We start from the raw sequence: 25112 nt of genomic DNA, 5'->3' as shown, positions 1-25112 counted from the left end.
TTCTAAAGTAACAGTTGTCAATGAATTTCTTGCTCCTCAGTCTATTTTAGTTGTTGCTGTATCAATTTATCTTACTTTTTTTAAATCAGGTTACTTCACTGCTAGGTTCAAACAGAAAACTGCCTTTGCACTGCCTTTAAGAAGATCCCTTTAAATGGGACCACTTCCATAAACAGTTACCAGATTAAAATCCTTACTTATACTTACTTACATTCACCTCTAAAAGACATTAACAATTGCTTGCTGACACAAAACGTGTAATTAGGAATTAAATATTCAAAGTAGTAGTACCTGATATTTGAGGAGTCTATTGAATTCTTAATGTCATTTAATGAATCTGTTAGTGATTTAAATTCAAAGGAATTCAGGTCACCTCCTTCTGCTAGACACTGCAGGAGAAGAAAACAAAAAATGTTCTAACAGTTCAGCACAAAGAACCTGACAGAGGCTTAATATTACGTACTTAATTGGGAGATACTATTTTTGCAATTATTTTACCTTAATCTGCAGTAATATTGCTGTAAGCCTAGAGATAAGGTCAGTTAAATTTTCACTTTCGACACAAAGCTGTCCTGTTGTGGAGGAGTTTGCTTGCCTAACAATTTCCTGAGCCTCCTCTTCACACCTCCGCCTCAGATCTGTTGGCTGGTCTGCGGGCTGGAGGCCTTGGTCTGGAGCAAGCTATCCAGAGATAGAAAGAAGGATAAATGAAGATTAAAGAACTCCTTTGCATTTGGTGCACGTATGAACTGACAAACGATTGCAAAAAAGTCCACAGGTATATAGCCTGCTTTGTTTTTTCTTCATTTATATACATGCATGTCTATTCCAAAACTGGCCACTGGCATCATCAGAAGTGCCTGCATTCAGGTAAGAGAAACAGAGAGAAATAGAGACAACAAAACAGACACAGCTGCTACCAATTTCAGTTCCACATGAGCCCTGCTTATGCACTATTCCCAGAAAATTCTGATTTATTTTTTAACTCGGGTTAAGCAGAAACAAATGCAGGTTCCAGCAAAATCTTACCTCATAACAATACTGCTGAACTTTATGCAACACTTTATTTAAGTCTTTGTTTAGTTGTTCCAGATCTAGAACAATAGTTGCATATCTCCTCTGAAACTCAATGCTTATTGGCATAGAATAGGATTTCTGTGGAAAAGACAAAGCATGTTAAAGTTAATGGGATATAAGTGGAACTCATCAAAAGGAATTTTCACTTTAAAATAACACTGGGGTATTTGAAATCCCAGTGCCTAATAGAAATGTTAACATGAAAAAACTTAAAGCCTAGTATCACTGCTTAGAACTCCAAGTGACAATTGGTGCAGTAACTACTATGCTTTTATTCTCTTCAGAAAGCACTATGATAATCTGTGGCACTAAACACTGCAGATGATAACTACAGCTTGACCTGCTTATTTCACACATAGTGGGGCATGACTTCTTTCTACACTATGAACAGAAGATTATTCTGTCAGTAGAAGAACAGTACTAGACAACATATCCAGTAGCTCCAGAACATAAGACCTTCTTCCTTGACCAGCCCCCTCTAGAGCATGCTGGCCTAATATAGGCTAGCCATGGAAGCCACAGGGAATTGTGAATTCTGCATCGGAGAGAAATGGATGATGGCATTTTATGTTGGTGAAGATAAAAGATGTATTCCAACAGCACCAGCACTATTTATGATCCAGTAGCAATCCAGACACTGACAAACAGTTCAGCTTGCAGACAAAACATGTTTGGCTTTCAGCAGATGGAAACAGATAGCATCTCTGTCACAGGGCATCTATGCTTCTCTTGAATGACCAGCATCCCCTTTACCTCATCTTTGTTGCAGGTCAAGTGAAAAAAAATGAACCAGCTATCCTTCTTATTTGCATTTGTTTATGCAACAATGTTTAGTCATCAGAAAAGTGGATACTGTTTGAATTTATTACTATTTGAATTTATTACTATTGCCAGATAAAAACGGGCTATACTCAATATCACTTCTGATTTGGGTCAGTTCTTTTTACTTATATGTTGAATCATTAAAAAAACAAACAAACAAAAAAACAAAAAAACTTTATTTCAACAATTTTATTAATGATTATTAAAGTCTGACAAACTCTACTTGAATGAATGAAGTCAAAGGATTCTATTTTACTCATGTTTAAGTTTGATACTGGTATTTAAGTGGACTATTGTTGAAGAGTCATGTTCAAAGAAAACGCATTCTAAAGGAGAAGCAACACATACTAAGTGGCACAAATGTAGATGGGATTACCAAGAGGACAAAAGAACATTACAGACAGGCTAAGAACATGACCCAATATGTGTCTTCTATTTTTATCAGGACATAAATAGTGACAAGAGTTGCTTTATGATTGCTGACTGAAAAAGCAAATAGCAGAAGAAGTGTTTAACAGCTATATCTCCAAGTCCTTATCTAGGCTACAACTGAGTTAAGATTTATTTATTCCTGGACCATCATCTTCTCTATTGTTTCTTTGCTCTCTCAGTGTTGTTATTTTTCTTGGTATTCTTATTCTATAAAAAAGTTAAATTTATGACGCAGCAGACAACTCACATGCTAATATCTGGATTTTTGTCAAGAGGGAAGCTAGTGAAAACTCAGCCCTTCCTATGGATTTCTTTACCCCTACAAAGGTAAAGACAACTGAATTGGAACAAATAGCTTTATCATTTGTATTAAGAAGAGCTGGTAATTTTTCTGGATCAGAATTACAGTTTGCAATAGCATGTCTTAATCTTGCCTCTTTTTGCATCTACTTTAATTATTAGTTTTATTAAGCACAATTAAAAGACAAAGCATTTGACGTACAGGAGAAATAATATAACAACTGAACTGATAAGAAGGTTTTGAAGAGCAGCCTTGGGGCAATAGGTAGCATGATAACAACGTGCACATTGCCACCGAAGGGATAAAGAAGAAAACCACACCACAATAAAGTCTTCAACATTCAAATATTTTACATTTAAAAAAAAAAAAATAAATAAAAATCAGCATTTTTGGTTTAAATAAATAAAATTCTTTTTCCTCTCCACAGACTTCAACATTCTGTCTGTAAATGATAGAGACAACTGTCTGAATGGACACTAGCAGAAGGTTGAGACTGATAGCTTTCCACTTTCAAGTTGATTGATAGCCATGGGTGGTAGAAGAGGCATTCTTGTTATTTTGATTCACAGACTGATGACTAGATAAAGCCTAGCAAGAAAACTGTCCTGCTTCTGATAATTATGCTGTTGCTGGTCATATATTGTAATTTTAAATGCAGGTCAAGGGCAGTCAGAGATTCACGTAGAAAAAATCTGAACTGAGTTATCTCTTTGTCCAAAAGCCTAAATGCATATCTACCATCTACAAAATAAAAGTAAGACAAATGCTTTACTGATTCCCCAAATCCTTAAAGTACATAGCATACATCAACTGACAAAACAAGGAAATATCATCATCAATTGACACATAAAACAAGGAAATATTATACCAACGCTAACATTAACCTGTTCCCAAAGCACAATGCTTTTAAAGCAACTGACCTCTCTGACTTACCTTAAAAAACTAATTTAAAAACTCAAACATTATAGAAAGCAATAAAGAGCTTTTTATCTAGACTTTGTTTTAATTGTATCAATTTGCACTAGCTATTAAAGTATATCCTTAAGATCTGAGAACAATCTTACCAGCTTTTCTGCTTCTGTATTCATCTCTCTTAACTGTTTGATGTGCTCCTTCTTGATCATAAGGATTTTCGATAACCTGGTCTAAAACAAAGGAGCTATTTTTAGAATGAGCAGGTCCTTATGTAGTTCTGAAATTGCATACAAATTCAAGATAATAAAGTGGATGTGTTTTTTACCATTTTAAAATACATTTCTCAGTTGTTTATAACATCAAAATGTAGAAATAAAAATTAATTGAGACTAAACGATGGATATTTCAGAGGCTTTTACAAGCATTTTCAAGTACCTTAGATTGGAGAAAGCTGAAATCCATCAGCTGGAATTCCCTCTAGGAAGACTAACATAATTTATATTGTTAGAGGCAGAAGAATCAAGAACCTAATTTTTCTTCTAGCCTGAAGGAAAGCTGTATCATCACGGTGATAACATGTACTACAATTAACAGCACTTGTCTTTCCATAGCTTTTGCTCAGAATTCTAGTCTCTTCTTAGCTGTGCCCTGGACTGATCACTAGCTCTTTGGGTACATTCTTGCAATAAAACCTGGTATACAGATTGGATCTATTTCCTACAGTCTTGCTCTGGGCATTCCACTTTTCCTGTTTCTTTCAGAATGTGTATATTCTGTTCTTCTGCCTTGGGGACCTAACAGGCTGAAGAGGAAATCACTGGGACTGCACTCAGCACATACATCACTTCTAAAACTGTTCATACTCTCTCAAGCCCACAGGGAGAAATTTTAGCTTCACTTCAATCAACAACGGTTTTGTTGTTGTTATCAACAGAGTCAAGATGCCAGGTTTTAAAAATTTCAAAGGGTTTAACTGCATTCTAGAAGGGGAACATAAGACTGGGAGAGATAGGAACTTCTGATTCAACATACTCCATATGATGCAATACTGCATAGGTACTTTTCCAATTCCTTCTGCTTGCTTCTAGCCTTGTACTATCCCCCAACGCTCACGGTGAGCCAGCACATGCAGTTTTGCAGCTACATGGAAAACCACATAAGGAAAATGAAAATGATAAACAATACATTCAGGAAAGACAGGAAAAATGCTTATAAATCATTACTTTTGAGATGGATTATTTCCCTGATCTAGTTCACTACCACACAAATGCACATGATGGCATTAACTTTCTCATGGGAAAAAAAAGCAGCTTTTAAAATTAATAGCACCTGAATATAGAGCAAGGAAATGAAGGCTGCAGAATTAAACCCTAAGGGCATCCCAGCAGTAGTACAGCTGATCCAGATGTACCTCTCTACCTGGATAGGAGAGATTGCCTGGATAATGATAATTTTATTGTTATTGACACTGTACAGCAAAGTCCATCCTCGGCATGCTATGCAAATAAGGAAAAAAGATTCTTTCAATTTAAGACTTCCACGGAAGCACACTTAATATGCTTTTTGTTCAAAACAGAGGGAAAGTAGTTATATTCAAGTAGTTCTAGGAATATCTGGTATATATTCTTTTTATGAACGACTACAGAAAAGGTAAGGAAAGGAAAGTGTTGGGAAACTACAATACTGTATTTTACAGCCCACAGAGACCAATACAGCTGGACATTCAAGTTTTGTGCTGATCAGGTATCTAACAAACATCAGCATTATCTTCAAATTAAATGGAACTGACTTTTAGTTCTCAAAATTAATCTTATCATACCAGGGGCACGATACTGTGAGTCAACAGGAAGATTAACATACAGTTTTTCTGCACTGCTTTCCAAGCAAATCTCTCAAAGCCTATACATAAACATTTAACTAGCCTCACGGTGCCCACATGAAATAAGTAGATATAATTAAACCAATGCAAACACCTATACTTAAACCCAGAGGTGTTGGCAAATGGCATCTGGAAGGAGGGAAAGAACTGAATACTCTCTGACAGTGCTGCCAAAAAGTTCTTTGCTAAGTTATGCTGTCATCACCACCCAGCAACTAATATATTTAAGCCCCTCTGAGGAAGCTGGTGTGTTCCCAGCTTAGTGCAGGCTATTTTATCTTGCAAGTTTTGGGAACAAATTGTTGGCGATAAGCTTCTATGATGATGTTCATATATATTCAAGGATGTGATCCAGTCCATGACCTTCATTGTTACATTATATTCACCCTACTTCTAGAAGTACTCCAGTGGTCAAGGTAATTTAATTTTCCCTGCAAGAAACTCCGATCTTCCGCTGTTTTAAGATATTTACCAACTTTCTCCCAGTGCTACATTGTATTAAACAGAACTCAATTTTCATTTGCCAGTATCACCAGTGAATGCTTTACTTCAGGTCAGTCTTCACCTCCTTGAGGGACTCTAGCCTAGCAGCTGCATTTTCAGCATAACTCTTCCTGCTTACTGTTAAATAGTTCTCACTAAACTGGAAAAGATGTTTTAGTAGAATACTTCTCCAGATGTGAAAATTAAAAGACATGAAGGCACAATCCTTACAGCATACTTAGTATTTTGTATTTTTTTTTGAGTTAAAAAATAAACAACAAGAATACAAACATTTCAGTGTATGCAATAACTTGATGGGGAATATATTTCAAAAACTCTCACACACACAAAACCAGACAAAAATCTAGCATTCATGGCTCTTTCTTCCTGTCGTTAAGATGAGAAGATACTTCTTTTTCCACAGTCAACGGACTGCTACACTTCTCTGATTGTACTGCATTAACATTCTCCCTCTACTGGACATGGAGTTACACTGCAAACAGTTTTTTGGTCTTGGATTGATTCCCTCCCCATCTAAACTTAATCTTTTCCCAAACCAAAACCCAAAGAAGCAAACAAAGAGAAAAGCATATCTTTGTCCACAGTAAGGATCAGAAAGAAGCATGATGGCAAAGTATAAATATGCAGAAATTAAAATAATATCAATTAAAAAAAAATAAAAATCAACAGTGCTGATGAAAAGTGGTTGCTACAAGACCAAGTGTTTGCATGCAGCTCCAAGTTGTACCTAAGGACAATGTCCTCGTCACTTAATCACTGCATACATTTCTGGACACATTTCCTTTTGCTGTGAATTAGTTTTGGAACCCATAAAAGAGAACTAAAAGGCTTGGTTGAAACCTTTTTAAAGGCACACAATTATTTTTTTCTTTAAATCTTTCGTCCCCAATACAGCTTTCCCATGAAATTGTTTATTCTGTGGTATCATAAGCTATGTCCTAATAATAATTGTCCTGAAGTGTTCCTTCACAGAAAGATTTTCTGACCATTTAACTGCTGAGTCGTCATTAAATCAAAATGAGGGCTTTGACATTTTTACTGCAGCAGAGCACAAAAAAAGGACAGAACATGTTTAACAGTAGTCTTTAACATAAAACTACTTCTGCATTAGTGAATACAGTGATCAATATTCATTGATCGCGGTGTATTTTGCAACACTGGTTTCAGAATCATTCTTTACTTCTAACAAGTAGCTCTAGGCTGAAAAACAATGTAAACTCCCACAATAAAATTTGTTTTAAGCCTCTTGACACCTGTATCAGAAACCTCAATCAAGTATAAAGATAATCACAAACCAATGCAAAAAATCTACAGCTTCACTTTTTTCAAAAACTTGACAATCTTCAAGCAAAAAATGTATAATACGGTACCTCTCGAGTGCCTTCACTTAAAAATCTCAGATTAAAAATTTCAGGTTTTCTTATAATGAGTAACGGTGTACCACTAAACATGACAGAAATCATACAGTTTTCAGATTTGAAATACAGAAACACTTTCACAAATGGAGCAGTTTAGTACAAAAGTCATAAAGCTTCACTGATCATACTCAGTGATTCAAGGAGGATGATAGCTACAGACCCAGCTTAGTAGCATAAGCAAAGACTGTATCTTTTGTTTATTTCATTTCTTAACGTAACCAACCTTAGGATTGGACTTAGGACTTTTTCCAAAATTGGCTTCACTAAGCATTACTCCAAAAACCTGAGTAAATCATTCTGTTAAGTAAAATTAATTATGCTGAAAGGTCAACATGTAATGTATCAATGGGAACTACAGACAACTTGATTCTTTGAGCCAATTGTATACATTGAAAATCTGATAAAAGTTCACAAGAACACATCTCAATTCTTAATAATTTGAACACTGAGTATTCCAATTTCTTTTAGCACATTTCAAACTACTTTACACCATTAAATAATTCAACCATAGATTGTAAACCAAGCTCACATGATCAATTACTGAAGAGTAAATTGCTTAGATTATATTTGATATTCAATAAATCTCATCTTCCTAACATTAGTTGCCTATAATTTTCTGAACTGAAGAATTATTTCATGAAGATGAATCATAAAACAATTTGGATTTGGGGGATAAAAATTATATCTTTTTAGACCACTGGTAGAACTAGGAAAGATAAGAGAGACTTCTGGAGACATAAGATCTTTCTGAGGTCCAAGAAAAGAGGAACATATTTTAAAGTTCATTAATAAATGAGGAAAAAATTTTAAAATGTACTACTAATTTCTTCTGATAATTTAATCATTTTGATATTACTATCTTTCATATATCACCAGCATTTCATTTAACTGCAGAAGAATAGGTAGAATAAACACAGAAATGGCAATACACAACAAAATGAAGAGCAGAAGTTAACACTTACCACTTGAATGAGGAACTCTACTGGAAAGCCACCTAGCGTTTCACTGTCTGTGCCTGAAATTTTGTTTTTCCATGACGACTGTCCTAATAAAGGATCGCTGTCCTATACAAGAAAGAGTATTTCATTTATTAGCTTATTTTTAGAGGGATTTGCTAAAATTACCTTATTGAGAAACCTGAGAAAACTTACCTCAAAGACTGTATGAAGCTAACAGCTTCAAGATTTATCATAAAATATTTCACTGAATAATGTTATAAATTACATGAAATGAACAACTTACTGTAATTGGAGACTGGAGTGAAGGTGTATAATGCAGCCGGGGAGGGGTCATAAAGAACCTAGAAGGTCGTTGTTTCTGCCCGAAGGCAGCAATTGGCATGGTTTCATGAGGTTCATTACTCTGCAAAGACAAGAAAAATAAGGATATTCTTCAGGTGTCAGGCTAATTTAAAAGCTTAACATACCTTCTCAAATACATATTTTATTTCTGGAATCTGGATTAGCCATGCCCAACTACGCTCCAAGCCCGAGCAACAAAAAGGAGAAGCATTTTGCTTTGGGGTTAGTGGCAGCTTCAAAACTATATTCCGCAGCTGGAGTTTGAAAAGTGTTATAGCACTGCATTAAAACAAACAAAAAACCCCACCAACCCAAATCCTGCAAGAGAGAGTAGACCTCAGACAATTTTATCTTCCTTTAGTAGACTGAATGATACACAAGATACAAAAGAACATGCTGCCCTCTAAAAATCTTGCAGTCTAGGTCAGACTATTTATCAGAAACAATTCCCTGAAATTCATAAATCAATATAAAAGCATGAGAGCTAGGAAATAAGTCAATTTTTTTTGGCTGAAGTAACATTCTCACAATTAGTTTCATTACCACAAATGTTTCAAAATTACTCGATCAACATATAATACTTGCTTCCAACTATCTCAAGCCTTTCCTGACTTCGGCAAATTACAGAGTCAGGTTTCCTTGAACAACTCTAGAAATTCTGCCTAGATCCCACAGCAGAATTCTCTTTGAAAACTTACATTACTCATTATACTTCTTCATACTCAGTCTAAAACAGTAACTCTATTCTGTTATTTCAGCCTAAGTCATTACATTTGTATTAGAGAAAGTGATTCTATATAACAATCAGCAGAAGAAACTCATTCTCCTGGAAATTCCCATACATCTGTTATGCTTGTTTCTGGTTTATAACAACACTACCCTGGATGTAATTGATACTTTGAATTTTCTTCTTCTAGATTAAAGAATATAACTGTAGATTTAAAAAAAAAAAAAATTTGCATTACAGCTATTTTGAGAATGTATCATTAATACTTACAAGAACTTCATAATCTGGGATTGTTTGTGTTCCAAGACCTGCCCTGTCAAAAGTGACTCTGTACGTAGCGTTAAGGGTGTCTACTGCTTCTATCTGTCCTGTGAATAGCCCATCGTGGACACCTCGTAATCGTGCTAAAAAAAAAAACAAAACAAAACAAAACACCAACAAATGAAAGAAAAAAATATCAATAACAAAAACCTCCACAAAATCGCAAATATTATAATGCTCTGATGTCATTGAGAAGAACAGATGTAGCAAATCTTCTGCATGTAACCTTGGCACCATCCAATACACATATAAAAAAAGCCAAACAAACAAAACTGACTAGATTAGATGAAAAAATTGTAAGCCCAGAAAAAAAACCTGTATCTGCTAGCAACACTACCCAATTTTTGTCAAATTTATTTTTGCAAGACAAATATTTCCCACATCTAATCTTCAGCACTACACTTATGTCTAGACAAAATACTATTTAACACCCAATACCTTCTGACAATTAGGTTTTGCAGGCAAAAATCAATTTTGGAATGATTTTGCACACCATTTCTCTATGACCACTTGCACTGATGACGGCATGCTTAGAAGATTTAGAGCACAATTCAAGGATATAGCTCTAGGAGAGTGAGAAGATACAGGGTGCTTTGCATGCCTGCTTTTCAGCAAGAACTAAGGACAGTGATGCTGAAGAACTCAGAAAGCAATGAACAGAAGAGGCTAGAGTGGGAGATATTGTGCTCAAGTGAAAAGTATCCTGCTTCACAGACAGGAAGGAGGAATTTAAGACTTTTTACAAAATTAAGCAAAGCTGAACGCATTTCCTTCAAAAAGGAACTTTTTTAACAAGATTCCTTCCTCGGGTATTAGTATTTTTTTCCGTAAGACAATGTCCTGTTTAGCATATGTATTCAACTACACTGCAGTATCAATTGTATGTTTGTTTTGAGACATGTATTTTTATATTTATGGAAAATAAAGTTTAAGTTTTATATTAGCTCATATTTTGAACTTTCAGACAGCACTAAGCTCTTGGCATTGAAACCTCTCCAGGATTTGTTGGATATGCTTTACTTCAAACAAAACAAATCCAAACAATACCAACAATAAAAATAAACAACTACAGTTTCAACACCAGAAATAATAAACCACAAGATCATATCTCAAAGCCACGTCACTGTTTTATAAATACTAGGTAATCATTATGAGCAGTTTCTCAATGAGCTAGCAACAAAAGCAATGAGTTTTTAATGTTTTAAATTTATTTTATTTATGCACACTATATACACTACAGTTTACCAAAATCTTTGCAAAAATCTTGGGTATTGTTTATTAGGTTTTTTTTCTTTAAGAAATTACCTGTAACTTTTGTTCCTATTACAAGGGGTAATGGAATTTCATCTGGAAGATCTTTGAACTGTGAAATATCTGCAACTTTACGCTGCTGCAAAAGTCTTATTTTCTGCCGCTTCTGTTTTAATGCTGATCTTTCTTCCTCAAAGAACGCAGAGGAGCACCTACAATATGATAAGGTAAAAAACTATACTTAAATTCGACACTGAAGACATACATATACAAAGACATAGCAAACAAAAGAGCACAGTTTACAACTCAATGAGAATAATTGAAAAAGCTTGGAGAGAAGTGCTCAAGAGAGAAAGATTTTGGTGAACAGATTTAGATGGTCTGAATATCTGGAATTATTGCTCCTAGAGTAACAGTTTACTTAAAATTACAACAACAGAAAAAACAACAACAAACAAACCTAAACAAACATCAAACCATCCACAGAACAGCCAGAAAGACTCAGGTATGCTGTTTGCATTAATATTTCAAAAGAGTACAACTTTTGAGGGCTTTTTCTGCTTACAGTGGTCCATCTGGCTTCACAACAAAGCTGAAGCAAGCCTCACATCCAGCCTATCCTGAACACCACTTCAGTGCTTGTACTCAGGATTTACTGTAAGGTACCTGCCTGCCATCACCTACTGTACACAGTAGAACTCTTTGAAGGTTAAACTTAGTATGAAAGGACAGTAGACTCAACATAAAAGGGCATTTCCCCGTCTCTTCTACTTGCATTCATGCCAAGTACCTCTTAGACGCAGATCTCTATTATGTAGATTAATTGTTCTGACACTGATCACAGTACAGTATAAATTTGTTTGAACAGAGGTTCTCGTGTAAAATCAGATCATCTCTAACATTCATCTCTCCCTTTGCTTTGGTCTTACAATGTAATTCAAGAGATTGCAGACTTACAAGGTCCTTATTTGGTTTTGTTCATTTTCACTTTTAATCTCCTGAATAGGCATGATGCACGAGAATAATACTGAAAGCACAAAGTCATTGCTCCTATCTCTATGCCTTACTAATTAAGGAATCATTCCTGTGTGGACAACAGAAACCCTTTAAAGGAGTACAGATGCTATCACAGGTCTGCATAATTGCAGAAGCAGTTATTTATGAAATAATTTACTACAACTTTATTAATTGCTTTACTGTAGTCAAATGCAATTTAAACATTCTCTGTAGAACTTATTAGTTAAATATTGATCAGCGATCAATAAAAAGTGCTATTTTATGAGGTTATTTTAGACAACACTGATAGTTTCTCCACTGGTTCCCCATTCCATACCACCAACTATTTTCTTTTTAAAAACTCATAAAGATCTTGCTTAGTTATTTATCTCTCATGTAGTATTGAGCAGCCAGCTCCTCTATTTCCAAGTCTCCTTATTACTCTTATTATATGCTGAAATAAACATTCGTATGTTTTCTTCTGTATATCCCTCACTCAAACTGTTTCACAAAGCCACTTTGCTAATCTCCAAAATTTCTCTTTCTTGCAGTATGTATGATCACAAGAACTAAGCTGTCAATGTGCTGAGGCCATTTCCTTTTGCACTGACTTGCAGTTTTATACTTGCTTGTCCATGTGCATGCATCATGGCCTTTTGTCTTACACATAGTTTCAAAGTTACATGGGGAATGGAGTGTCTGTGTTGCTCAGGCAACTAGAATGCTGAAGGCATCTGGTCCAACTGCCCTGCTCAAGCAGGGACACTGAGAGCAGGTTGCCCATGACCATGTCCAGATGGCCTTTGAGCATCTCCAGGGCAGGAACTTCTCCTGGCAACCTGCTCCAGTGAAAAATAAAATAAAACAATTCCTTATGTTCAGAAGGCACCCTCCTGTGTTTGAGTTTGTGCCCACTGCATTTTCTCTAGACACCACTGAAAAAAGCCAGTCTCTCTCGTTTTTATATCCTCCCTTCACGTGTTTGTACACATAGATAAGATCACCCCCTGAACCTTTTCTTCTCCAAGCTGTAACGGTTCTGACAGTGGGTTTAAAAGTTATTTTATATATATTTTTATATACATATATAATTATATATATTTTATACATAAAGAATATGAATTCTTAAATAGAGGAAAAACTATGCTCTTCATTCAATACTGGATTCTTGTCTACAATGTCTGATATTGTATGACTGAGTTTTCCCCTCTTTGTTTTGGCAGCCAAGCCAGAAGAGGTTGAAAATCTAGAAAATAGTTTAAAGAAATGATACAATAAACGAGATGAAAATGTGCACTTGTTTTCCCTATGAAGAGCTACTTATTTCTAGAAAATACATAGTGGAAAACTGCCCTGCTTTCCATTCCAGGAAGTAATGCAACATAGAAGATGCAGTAATAATTTCAACATACCCTAGCTTATCACATATCCAGTAGAGAACATCTCAAGTACAAGCTTATGAGAATGGAGGGGTAAGAAGTGATGTATATGCTCAGAGAACACTACTCCACACACATTTGTTATCTACTATCCGTATGCAAAGTGATTCAGAAAAAAACAATTCAGGTAACATGAAAACTACGTGCAGTTATTAAATGAAAAGAAAAAAAACTTACCTCCGCGGTTTTCCCATTAATCGTCTGATTTTTCCCCATTCAACTCTTGTCAATTTTCTGGTTTTCAGATTTGGAAAAGATTCCTTCAGGCATACACAGAAGTCATTATCTCCTTCAAATAGTGGTCTGTTAAAATATAATTGGTTCTCTATTAACTACACTCAGTAAACTTTTGTCAGAAGATTCTTAAAAAAAATCATCATAAGAAATACATCAAAAATGAAAAGTACAAATACATATAAATAAAAAAAACCCTAATTCTATTTCAAGGATACATTTAATCTGAAATCAAGTCACTTGAAAACAAAAGACAGAAAGTTTCCAGGGCTATTGTTCTGCTTGAGCCTTACTATGAATTATGTTTAAAAGTGTTCATCTGTCTTGCTACTATGGGGAAACACAGTCATTCTGCTTTGTAATGTGTGTAAGAGCATCAAAAGAAACTTCAGCAAAGCCAACAAAATGTCATGGAGACACTGCACCCCACTGAAGGAAACCATTAAGATACAGCAAGGTATTAAGAATAAAGGAAGGGACAATAGTCATTTGCAAGGTGATACTGAGGAATAGAAAAATAGTTCCTTTTTCATAAATTCATTCAATAATAAATCAGATTCTCAGAGGGTTCCCAAAATACAAGAAATTGAGCCAATTTGTCACTGTAGCTCTTCAGGACAGATATACATCATACCATGACTCCACAATGAAGCAGAGGATTACTACAATAGAAGTGAAAGTTCAGAGAACCTACCAACTTACGAACTTCTCTTAGATGCTATGATCTGTCATAACACAAAGATACACCTTGTGTTTATGACTGCATTTTACTTTGTAGTACTACATTCTTCTTGGCCTGATGAAACAAGGGAGCTGCAATGGATATGCCTATCTAATAGCAGGTTAATCATTACAGACCATTGCAACTGGAATAGATCTCACCTGGTGAGAACAAAAGAAATGCATCCAAGATAAAGCCACTTTCCTCCATTCTCTGCAGGGCATTGGGATTTAAGAGGGGAAAGAAAAACTGCTAAAGATCATCAATCACGCTCAAAAAACAGATTAGGGAGTGCAGAAAAAGTTTTATTTTAATCAGATTTACTTTCAGTAACATAAGACATCCCTGTAAAGGAAAGCTTTTTAAAAGAAAGAGAAAGAGAAACAATCTGTATTTGATTTTTACTGTCACTTAATTCTAAGCAGGCAAACTGTAAGCCCACAGCATTTACAAGTCTGGAAGCTCTGGGAAATGGTGTAAGCCAACTGGAGCCCTCTGATCCCTGTAGTAGTAAGATGCTCTTTAGAAGTTTCCAACCATAACAAAGTCAGTGAAATTTTACAGAAAAATGGTCCTAAGTACAGCACTGTAGATAGAATCCAACTGAAACAGTTTAAATCACCTAATAATCTCACAGATGACATTTGCCAAGATTAAAGTATTTTACAAACTTCCAGCAAGTAAATGGCACTTAAATTGATGATAATTTAGGATAAGATTTGGTTAAAATATTGTAAGATGTGTAAAAAGCACCACATTTCATCAGTTGACAGCTCTATGCTTTAAACTTCACTATGGTTCATCTTGTCTAGATCTTATCACTCACAACAACAAAGTTTTTCTTCCATAGAAATGTAGTTTCTTAATAAATTAAACTATGATAATATCTTCACAGGATTGTAACTTAGCAGCATTACAAGCATACACTAATAATTATGAAATATATTTTTGGATTTATCTGCTAAAACAAATTCTTGTTTACTGATAGCCCTAAGGCTTCACAGACATTTGGGAATAAAAAGTTCTTGGACTGTTGTATAATAAAAAAAAGGAAAAAGAACAAAAAAGATTGTATATGTCATATACTAAAATTACTACTAAGAATAAGTAGAGTTTCCACTCCCTCCCTCCTGGGGAAAAAAAAAAAGGAGAAAAAAAATGTAAAAACTACTTCTTTCAAAAGAACTAACTCCCACAGAAGATGAATTTAGAACAAACTGAAATGAACATGTAATTTTTCTGGTTGTGGTGAACAGATTTGAAAATGTTTTTCTGTAGCATTCTGATTGCACGCTAAAGTTAACAAAAAGAGCTGCAGCAATTCTTATTAAATTTGGAAACAAAAACAGTAATTAGTAATAAATTCTGGAAAAGAATGCTTGTTAACTCTGAAGGCATCCTTTAATTTATTCAACGCTAGTGATTCATATAATAGTTAATCCGTAACAATTTTTGCATTTCATTCCTTGATTAGGACTAAGTTAAAATGGTTCTTTTAAACCACTTTTATACCACCTTATGGTGTTAAGCAATAAAGTACCAAAGCCTGAAGCATAGACTTTGGAGACAACCTGGGAGATTAGGAGATCTAAGAAGATGCTGACATCTAGGGAAGAGCTGAACAGTCACAACCCAGTAGTCTGTTTGCAATCACAATAAAAACAACAGGGATAACAGGGAAGAAATATACGTAATAAAAGTTTACAACTTGTAGGGAATGGGTATCTTCTGAAGAGGCAGCCTCCTTTCCATCTTCATTGTACACCACTGACCCAAGGGTTCAAAAAACATAAGTGTTCTGCTAACCTCATAAAGCTAAAAACAAATGAATAAAATCTTGCAACTGCTAGAGGCAGAGGCCATAAAAAAATTAATTATTTCCACGAGGAGACATTCCAAGAACTAAAAGAACTACCCAAGTAGGTTGCTCATGATAAAAAAGAAAAAAAAAAACATTTTCAAGAATAAATTGTGGAGTGTCTAAACAGTATATGGAAATTTACAGTTCAATTTCAGAAAACAACTTGTTTCTATACTAATAGAATATCTATATGCTTACACGAAGGACACATACTTATCTATATTAGAATAGAACCATTCATATATGCACCACTTGTGAGCTTTGGGAAGTTTGAGCAGGTTACGAAGCCGTAAACCAATCTTCTGTGAAGCTTTCTTGTCTGGTGTTGACATCGTTGTATTAAACTTCTGTATAGCAAAATAAAGGAAACAGTTAAACAGTCTACTGTTCTTCAATACTCAAATAATGTAACTAGATCTTCTTGATACAAGTTCATACATTAACAATTGCTACATTTTAATTCCACATATTGTTACATGAAATTTTTTTGTTGTTGCTGCAAATCTGTAATAAACCTTACTGCACTTTATCAGCAACACAATCAAACAAAACAGATAGCAAACTTTAGCAGTGATCCTGCTAAAATTATCAACAAATTATCTTCGCACAAAGCTCTTCTAAGGAAAGCTTTTTCCAACACTGAAACTACATTGCTAATAACAGTGTTGGTACTGAAGTACACACAGGCCTCAAATGTTTGAGGCTCTACAGAATAGTCTCAAGTTGGCATATGTGATCTGGTAGCTCAAATGCCAGCAACATCAGTCACCTCATCTACCCTACTGCTTCTACTCTTGATAACTCTTAAACTTAAGATGAAGCTAGCACAATAATGTCAAAGCCCCGAGCAGAGCATCTACTTTTTGAAAAGCTGGAAGAGTACCTAGCATGGACATAAGCAATCAAGTTTAAACTAAGTTTGACAGCTATTTTATAAATTGCAGAAAGGCACTGTCTTAGATTGCATGCATAATCTAAGAACTGTTTAAAGAAGACTAGGAAAATAGCTCTGTAATTTCCTTACAGGGATGGCTATCTTGACTAACAGAAAGAAAAGCTTCCTGAAAACTAACAGCTTTTCAAGAACATTAGTTTAACTGGGTCCCTATGTCATAATTAGTTGTTATCCTTTCCCAAACGCTCACAAATGATCTTTAGCAGCAGCAATAACAAAATAAAGCACAAGGTAGGCACCTTGCAGGAAAAAACTGGGAGGAAACAACCTGTTATGCCTTGTACATACAGCCCCCCTTTCTTCCATTGGAACTCAAAGAAACAAAGACTAGCACAATGTTAAGATCCATGTGTTAAAGCAGCTATAGGCTCTCATAAAGGTTTTTCTAGCAATCGTGGGACCTCCAACATTGAAGAACAAATGAACTAGGCATAGGACATTATCCAGGCCTTTCGACTGTTAAGAAATCATAGTAACAAAAGAGAGAAATGTCTTTGACAAAACAAATCCAGCAAAACAGCAGTTACTAAGTCTTCCCCATTCTACACAGCACAGTATGGTTCATAAGGTGCACATTCAAGTACTACTTGTTCAGTGTGGCAATCTAGGCTCACAAGGTGATGGTACACAGAGAAGTGATTTGGATGACAGAAGTGTCAGAGAGCCAATTCTTTGAAACTAAGAAATGCTGCCTGGTTTAACACAGCAAATAAAGGGCAAGAAAAATAACTGCTACTCTTTTGTGCTATACCAAGAAGCAGACAATCAAGCAATGGAGCAGATAAACAAGCTATCTGAACTGGAGGATGGCATCATTTCAGGACAAAGGTAGAGATGGCTATGAATATATTGAAGGCTATAACTCTACAGCAAGTTTCCTAACTACTGAAATATATTAATTCATATAGAAGTCTTCTAAATGATGTAATCTGGGGAAGAACCCTAGCCAGTTTTTAACTGAAGCGGAATAAATTTGTGCAGGAGTAAGATAGGCTGTATCTCTGAACTGCTTTCTATCTCTGTATTCTTATGTCCAGCATCAAAAAGAACAAGCACTCTCATAAACAATCGTAGGAACTTCTTATGATGAAGAAAATACAAATGTGGTTTGAATTGAGGCTTACTCCTAGCAACATCTTTCCTCACAGGCATATTCACAGACAGATAGTGCAACTTGAAAAGCAAATATATTCTATTCTTCAACTAAAACAGATGGGCATGTTCCCATTTTTGGTAAAAATATCTGCATACATGTAGGTACCTGTGGAACCATCACAACCTTCTGATTTCTTTTGGGTGACCTTGTGTTTATTTGTCTGTCATCTTCTTCACAGAAGAGTCGACTCCGTTTTGAATTTCTGAAGGGCTGCACATATCAAAATTGAGAATGAATTATAAGAAAAAATAAAAACAGATTTCTCTGTTCATGCACGGTATTCAGTGAGAGAAATGGAATGCCTTTTCTCTTGCCACCTACTAGTTTTAAGGCACAAGGAATTTAAGGTCAAGGCTTTCCAGTGCTAACTATTATCCATTACCATGCTGCTGGCCCAGTCCCAGGCAAGAATTTAGAACTTAACTCCCACTTGTATCCAGATGAGTTAGATGTCTGAACACTTGTATATCTAAGCTTAATGCATTACTTATGTTGGTTATAAACAACTCTCTTAAACAGTTTGTTCTAAATTTTTGGTAAAACAAATTGTCTAAACTGTGTTTTTTGTATGCTCTCATAAAAAAATATTAGCTGTATACATATTTTTTCAAGGATCATACGGGCCTATTATTTTACTATTATTATTTTTAATTTATTGGAAGTACCTACACTGGAGAATTTTAAGTTCACATCTGAAGAACGTAAAGCTTGTATAAGTTATCAAGCTATCAGATACGAGAAGAAATTAGAAATTATGCTGACAAAAATTTACTCATGCTAAGAGGTTATAACCCAAAAAGAATGAGAAGGCTGACTAAAAAATATACTGTAAATGTGTGTTAGGAAGCTTGTCCCTCCTTTCTAACACTTCTGTTTAGTTATTCCTCAACTCTATAGCAAAAATTTTGAGTTTTCAATGAGGTCAAAACAACAATCTCTGACTGGCTGTCAGTACTGAAAGCAAGAAGCTTTCCCTTCCATGAAAATTGCAGCAGGAGCCAGTCATAATTGAAGTGTCTCTCCTTTGCAGAATTTCAGGGCTGCACCATAGTAATTCAAACCATTAACAAAGGTTGCGAATAAAGGTCGAACAAACGCGGATATCACTTCTGCCAGTAGAAGTGGTGGAATGCTGCAAATTGGTATTGGTATGAAATCTGTAGCTCCCACTATGTGAAGAATATTAACAGCAAAAGTAAGTCCCCAGTAGCAATCATAAAATAAATCAAGAAAGAAAAATAAAATTTCACTAACAAGCATTTATATATGAGAAATTTATTTAATAAGCTTGTAACTGATTAAAATATCTATCTGAAAAGACACGTTCCTAATTAAATAAATCAGTAGTAGCAAAAAATTGGCTTGTCCCATGCCATGAGAACAGCTGGTGCTTTCCCAGAGAAGTGTGTTTTCCCCTTGCAGTTGGATAATAGTTCTGTATATGTACTGGACACCTAAGCACATGGAAGAAGGAAACTCCCATTTCTTATACACTTTATGAATCAAGAGAGAGACAAACATTGAACAGAGAACTATATATTAGCATGGTACCTGAACAGTGCCCACATCATATTATCAGTGATTAGTTTACCATGTTAATTGTTCTGGATATTGTTTCTCTGTCTTCATGTACACGTGTTGATTTTATTTCTTCAAATCTGACAACTTACTAAATCTTAAAAACAATATTAGATTTAAATTATAATGTCTTTATATTCTTTTATACCATTTTTGTTTAACTCGACAACCTATCAGCCTAAAAAAGGAAGGTCAGAACTACTCTAACATTTGAGCATGGAAAGAAATCACAATCCTGTTTCAATAAAAACTCTTATTATGTTACTAAATTATTTTTTTTTCCTTTTTCTTTTTTTTTCCACCTTAATCACATCATCTGGCTACCTGATTTGGGGTCAAGTTCTCTAGGATATTTTCTATTAAATTTCAGTATTTATGTTTGAGATGCTGGTTCCAGAACACCTGTTTTTCACTTGCAAATGTCTGTACAGCAGTACTTGATGATGATTACCAGATTAAAATCATGTGCCGATATAGGAACAAAAATACTCCACCTAGAAAAAACTTAAAAGTTCCTTCAACTTTCCGCTAAGGCTACGTTACTGCAATAGAACTGCTTTCCAATCCTCAATAAAAGCTATCAAGTTCTATTCCAAGGAACCACCCAAAAGTTTTACAGTCTGGATTAGTGACGTCAAACACCAGAATAAAATAACAGCTGTCAAAAAGAAACAACATCCACCTTAGCTAAATAGGTCAGGCATTTTGGGAAAGACTTTTCAATCAATAGCACAACCTAAAGCTTCTAGTGTACAGGGGTCTCAAAATAGTATAGAAGACAACAAAACATGTTGTCATAACCTGTTCTATGCAGCACGCGCCATTACTAACATATTAATCTATCCTCTGACCCACGTCCCAGCTTTATATAAAATACTGAGTTAAATTCAAAGTTTGACTCCTTATTTTTGATATCTAGAGTACTTAGAGACAGACAAAGTTTTGATATTATAGTTTTTTGATAATGTTATAGCTAGTGACTTCTGTTGTTTAGAGCATATTATCTTTTAAATTGCCAGTAAAGCTTGTTTCTGTGAGAAGATAACCATTCCTGGGACACAGCTGGAAACTGTCATGAACTCTGTCAGGAAGTCAGGGCCATAGCAAAGTTCCAGCCGCTGCCTGGAGCTGCATTTTGTAGACTTTTGTAGTTCCCCAGCATAAGCACTCAGCAATGTGTGTATATACATCTCCATGAATCCTCCCAAAACAAATACTTTCTCTGAGTAAGATTCTCTCCACAGGGAGAAAAAAAATATCACTGAACAAACTAGGTGACAGATGTTAGTCACACTGCTTTAATGCACTACTAGATACTGCTCAGTATTTTGGTTGCATGCAGAGCTGGCAAATGCAATAGTTTCCAAACATAATTCTCCACTTCAAATAAACAAGCACTTCACAATAAATAAATTATAATTTGAATTTTAAAAAAAAAAAAAAAGGTGAGAGCTGGAAAGTTGATTGTAATTACTCTGGAAGAAGGTGGCATCAAAAAAGTGTAGGAGAAAGATCTGCATAGCAATTGAGAGAGTATTTCATACACTCTTCAGTCTGTAGTAAGAAGAGCACACTAACACACATGCAGACAAACCAGGTATTGGAGCTGCTGGCAAAACCAAACCAAACATCAAAGAGCTAGGTAAGGTTGAGAACACCTAGACTAATCAAGAAAAGGTTGAACTCGATACAATGGGGAAATAAGTGACAATGGAATATTTCAAACAGAGAGGGGGAAATGGTCAGCCTAAACAATGGCCACATGATCTTGGAAGATTCAGGCTCTTTGACTTTTACTTCCCTACACCAAGGACGTTCTTTAACTCAAGCTCCTCTTATGAGCCCTCTCAGAGTGCTGCAGAACATTTCACAGACATCCCTTCATCTTTATTAAAATATCCCCCTCAGAAGGCACAAGGATGGAAGTGACATTTCCCCTTCTTTTTCCTTACGTGTCAGTTCCGAGCCTAACTTAGAAATGAGATATTTCATGAGATTAAAAAAATAGGCCAATGAGAGAAAATGATTACCAGCTATCTTGAACAAGGTCAGCAATTTAATTTGTTTGCTTATTCATTTATAAAAAATGCTTTCGATTCATATTGGAACCTCATAGGCTGCTTGTGAAGCAGAAAATTTAACATTCTGAGATTATGAAACTATGAATTCTCAGCCAATTTTTTTATGCATTTAATCAACTTCATCGTATTTTCCCAATCCAAAAGTTATCTTTTTATTGCTTCTTACCATTTCCACAGTAGAGCCAACATTCTTGCTTTTCCAAATGGGAGTTTTCTGCAGTGAATTATATTTTTCATTCCACGTATTGGACAAACTTCCCTCTGTTGTGAGGAATTCATGTCATTAATACATACACATTATATAAATGTATATATGCATATATACTTAGAAGTATTAACTACTATCTGAAACCTAGTGTAACATCTGAACATCAGTTAAAAAAGGAGAAACGTGAAAAGAACTTCATTATTTCTGAAACAAAGTTTAGATTTCATAAAACCTCCTTTGGTGAAATCAGTTACTTCCATTACTTCCCCCGTCAGGGTAACAGGCTAAAACTGAATCTTGGGGAAAATAAAGTGATTAAGCAGGTGCAAACCAATAAGTAAAACAAAATCTAAGTGAAACAAGCTATGTTAATTAAAAGATTCAGCAAACCATGTCATCTTCCTCGTGTAGTACAAGCCTCGTAATATGTAATGAAACTTCTCTATTGTTAGGCAGATTTTAAGTATTCAGTTGTCTGTAACGCTCATGAAGACAATTTCAAAGAAAAGAAATAGATTTTTGAGTTAGCCTACAACTTGCTGACAGAAAACACAAAGAGATCATGAATTTCCTTCCTAATGTAAAATTTGTCACATGTATAGATCTCACCAAGAATCCTTCTCCTATCTCATCCTCCAGAGAGGAAAAATTACCTCAATTTTCTCATCAAAGCTGCCGCATAAGCAAGAAGTAACACTGTTCAGGAATGCCATCCAGAAGAACAGCGTCTGAACACACCACAGCACACACAGTTTTAACCACTAAGTGTTACCAGTCTGCAGAGTTAACTAGTAAGAACAACAAAACTAATGATATTTTAAGAAAACACAACAAAACATCAAAATCAAATATTCTTCAGTGTTATGTTCTTCATGTTTTAGAGCCAGAAACTAAGCACACATGAAAGTCAGAGTGGGTGTTTCATTTGCCCATGTAAATAGCACATTATCTTCTTACCTTTCAAGCTCACAAGTGCTTTTGCTGAAGAACCTGAAATATATCAGAAAATCCACATAAACAATTTTGAAGTATACAACTTATTCATTCTTAATTCTTAGGAAGAAATGAGAATATTAAAACTTTCACTGTTGAATGAGTGAACTCAAGACACCTCCCACTGCACCAAGGACAGTATTAGATGATTATGACCCAATAAAATTCTTTTTGTTCTTCCTTTAGCTTCACACTTACAGAATTGTTTCAGATGCTAAGCACTTTCATTCACCATAGCAGCTTCTCAACAGGCTTAACGTCCAAATAACACACAGGTGCAACTACATTACATGATTTACTAGGATATAGTAAGTAACTTTCTTTTAATCATCTGACTAATTCAAAATTCTTCCATGCCAAAAGTGTCCACACAAGAAGTAGTCTGTGTGTGCTAAGCTTGGATCAAAAGCAGGTGGTCAGATAGCCAGTTGCCCCCAGTAGTACCTCCTTGCAGCAGATTCAGGCATTAGAAATGTAGACACAATCCTTGCTTTGTTTTCAAACTGTGTAGTGCATCCATCAGAACTTCACTGCTCCCCTTGAATGGCATCTGTAAGATCTCTGCAGTGGTTCTGGGTGAGAAAAGTAAAAGCTAGGCCTCACCACTGTCCTCATGCTCTGCAGTCAGCAAATGGCTCTCTAAGAAGAAAACGTTGGAAGCACTTACATTAGGAGAAGACAAAGGGAAAGATATTTCTGCTTGAAAGTGCTTCCAGAACTTCACGGCTTCCTCTCAAATCAACCTTACCTTCCCACTTATGTCCCACTGTTGCAATCTTTCCTTCTAGCACTGCTTCCTCCTCTGCCTCCTCACTTTCCCCAGGTCCTTCCTTCAGCTTCTCACAAACTGCAGTTCCAGAGAGAAATTTTTACTCCAAAGGTCTGGAAATCCCTTTACTTGTGACTCTTCTATTTCTGTGCCCTAAGCCCACTAACTTCATAATGCCAGAGATCCTTGCTTCAGGAGGACATATTACAAGGAACATCACAGAGCCAAAAATGAAATATTGCCCCTTTCCAAGAGAACAAAGTATTTTGGCTTGGGGTGGGCTGTTGGAAGTGAACACAGGAAGAGTGAGGACAGGAAAAAAAGAAAAAAAGAAACAAAAAACAACCACTTGCATTCCTTATTCTTTCAGTGTTTGCTGACAACACCTGTTTGAGTTTGGGCAATGAAACAGAACTAGCTTTCACTCATTGGTGGTTTGGAAGGCCCCTCTCCCAGTTTCTTCCAAGCTGCTCAACTGCAAGGTAACAGACTTGGGCTACGCTGTTGCCCTTCCTGCACATTTCTTTCACAGGTGAAGTAAACTTTGACAGCTTGAATCACAGATTGATGGAATCGCCAAGGCTGGAAAAGACCTCCAAGATCATATAGTCCAACCATCCACCTACCACTAATACTACTTCCCCACTAAACCAAATCCCTTAGGGCAACATCTGAACGTTCCTTGAACACCTAAAGGGATGATGACTCCACTACCTCCCTGGGCAGCCCATTCCAGCACCTGACCACTCTTTTGGAGAAGAAATGTTTCCTAATATTCCAACCTATGTTGAACCTCCTATGGCACAACTTGAGGTCATTCACTCTCATCCTATCGCTAGTTATCCAGGAGAAGAGCCTGAACCCCACCTGGCCACAAGCTCCTTTCAGGCAGACGTAGAGAGCAATAAGGTCACCCTGAACGTCTTTTCCAGATTGAACAATCTCAGTTCCCTGAGCTGCTCCTCATAAGACTTGTGCTCCAGACCCTTCACAGCCCTTTTCTGGACACGTTCCAGGGCCTCAGGGACATTCCTGAGAGGCCCAGCGCTGAACACAGCACTCAAGGTGCAGCCTCACCAGAGCTGAGTACAGGGGGACGATGCCCTCCCTGCTCCTGCTGGCTGCACTATTGCAGGATGCCATTGGCCTTCTTGGCCATACTGCTGGCTCATG

The 25112-nt window shown here is 35.9% G+C and overlaps 1 protein-coding gene across 3 annotated transcripts in view; it reads right to left on the bottom strand.

The window, feature by feature from the left end:
- The window catches only part of LIN9 (lin-9 DREAM MuvB core complex component), a 26223-nt gene extending 2170 nt beyond the window's left edge, over window positions 1–24053 (bottom strand). Inside the window, exons 1-15 of one of the 3 annotated variants that reach the window (XM_010706658.3) lie at window positions 23919–24052; window positions 23615–23809; window positions 23135–23167; window positions 22136–22230; window positions 18416–18520; window positions 16413–16546; window positions 13561–13686; window positions 11003–11160; window positions 9647–9780; window positions 8591–8710; window positions 8311–8412; window positions 3697–3777; window positions 1030–1155; window positions 499–681; window positions 292–389 (exon numbers count right to left, since the gene is read on the bottom strand). In XM_010706658.3, the coding sequence (XP_010704960.1) occupies window positions 292–389; window positions 499–681; window positions 1030–1155; window positions 3697–3777; window positions 8311–8412; window positions 8591–8710; window positions 9647–9780; window positions 11003–11160; window positions 13561–13686; window positions 16413–16546; window positions 18416–18520; window positions 22136–22138 (1370 nt within the window). In that variant the 5' untranslated portion in view covers window positions 22139–22230; window positions 23135–23167; window positions 23615–23809; window positions 23919–24052. Of the gene's footprint in view, window positions 1–291; window positions 390–498; window positions 682–1029; window positions 1156–3696; window positions 3778–8310; window positions 8413–8590; window positions 8711–9646; window positions 9781–11002; window positions 11161–13560; window positions 13687–16412; window positions 16547–18405; window positions 18521–22135; window positions 22231–23134; window positions 23168–23614; window positions 23810–23918 lie in introns of those variants that run through there. The other 2 variants (XM_031552349.1, XM_019612634.2) reach the window with 2 other exon arrangements.
- Window positions 24054–25112: the final 1059 nt, after the last annotated feature.

The sequence above is a fragment of the Meleagris gallopavo genome, chromosome 2 (genome assembly GCF_000146605.3).
Source record: "Meleagris gallopavo isolate NT-WF06-2002-E0010 breed Aviagen turkey brand Nicholas breeding stock chromosome 2, Turkey_5.1, whole genome shotgun sequence".
NCBI classification, from domain to species: Eukaryota; Metazoa; Chordata; class Aves; order Galliformes; family Phasianidae; genus Meleagris; species Meleagris gallopavo.
Note: the sequence above shows the minus strand (reverse complement) of the source record. Positions and strands in the feature narration are given on the sequence as shown.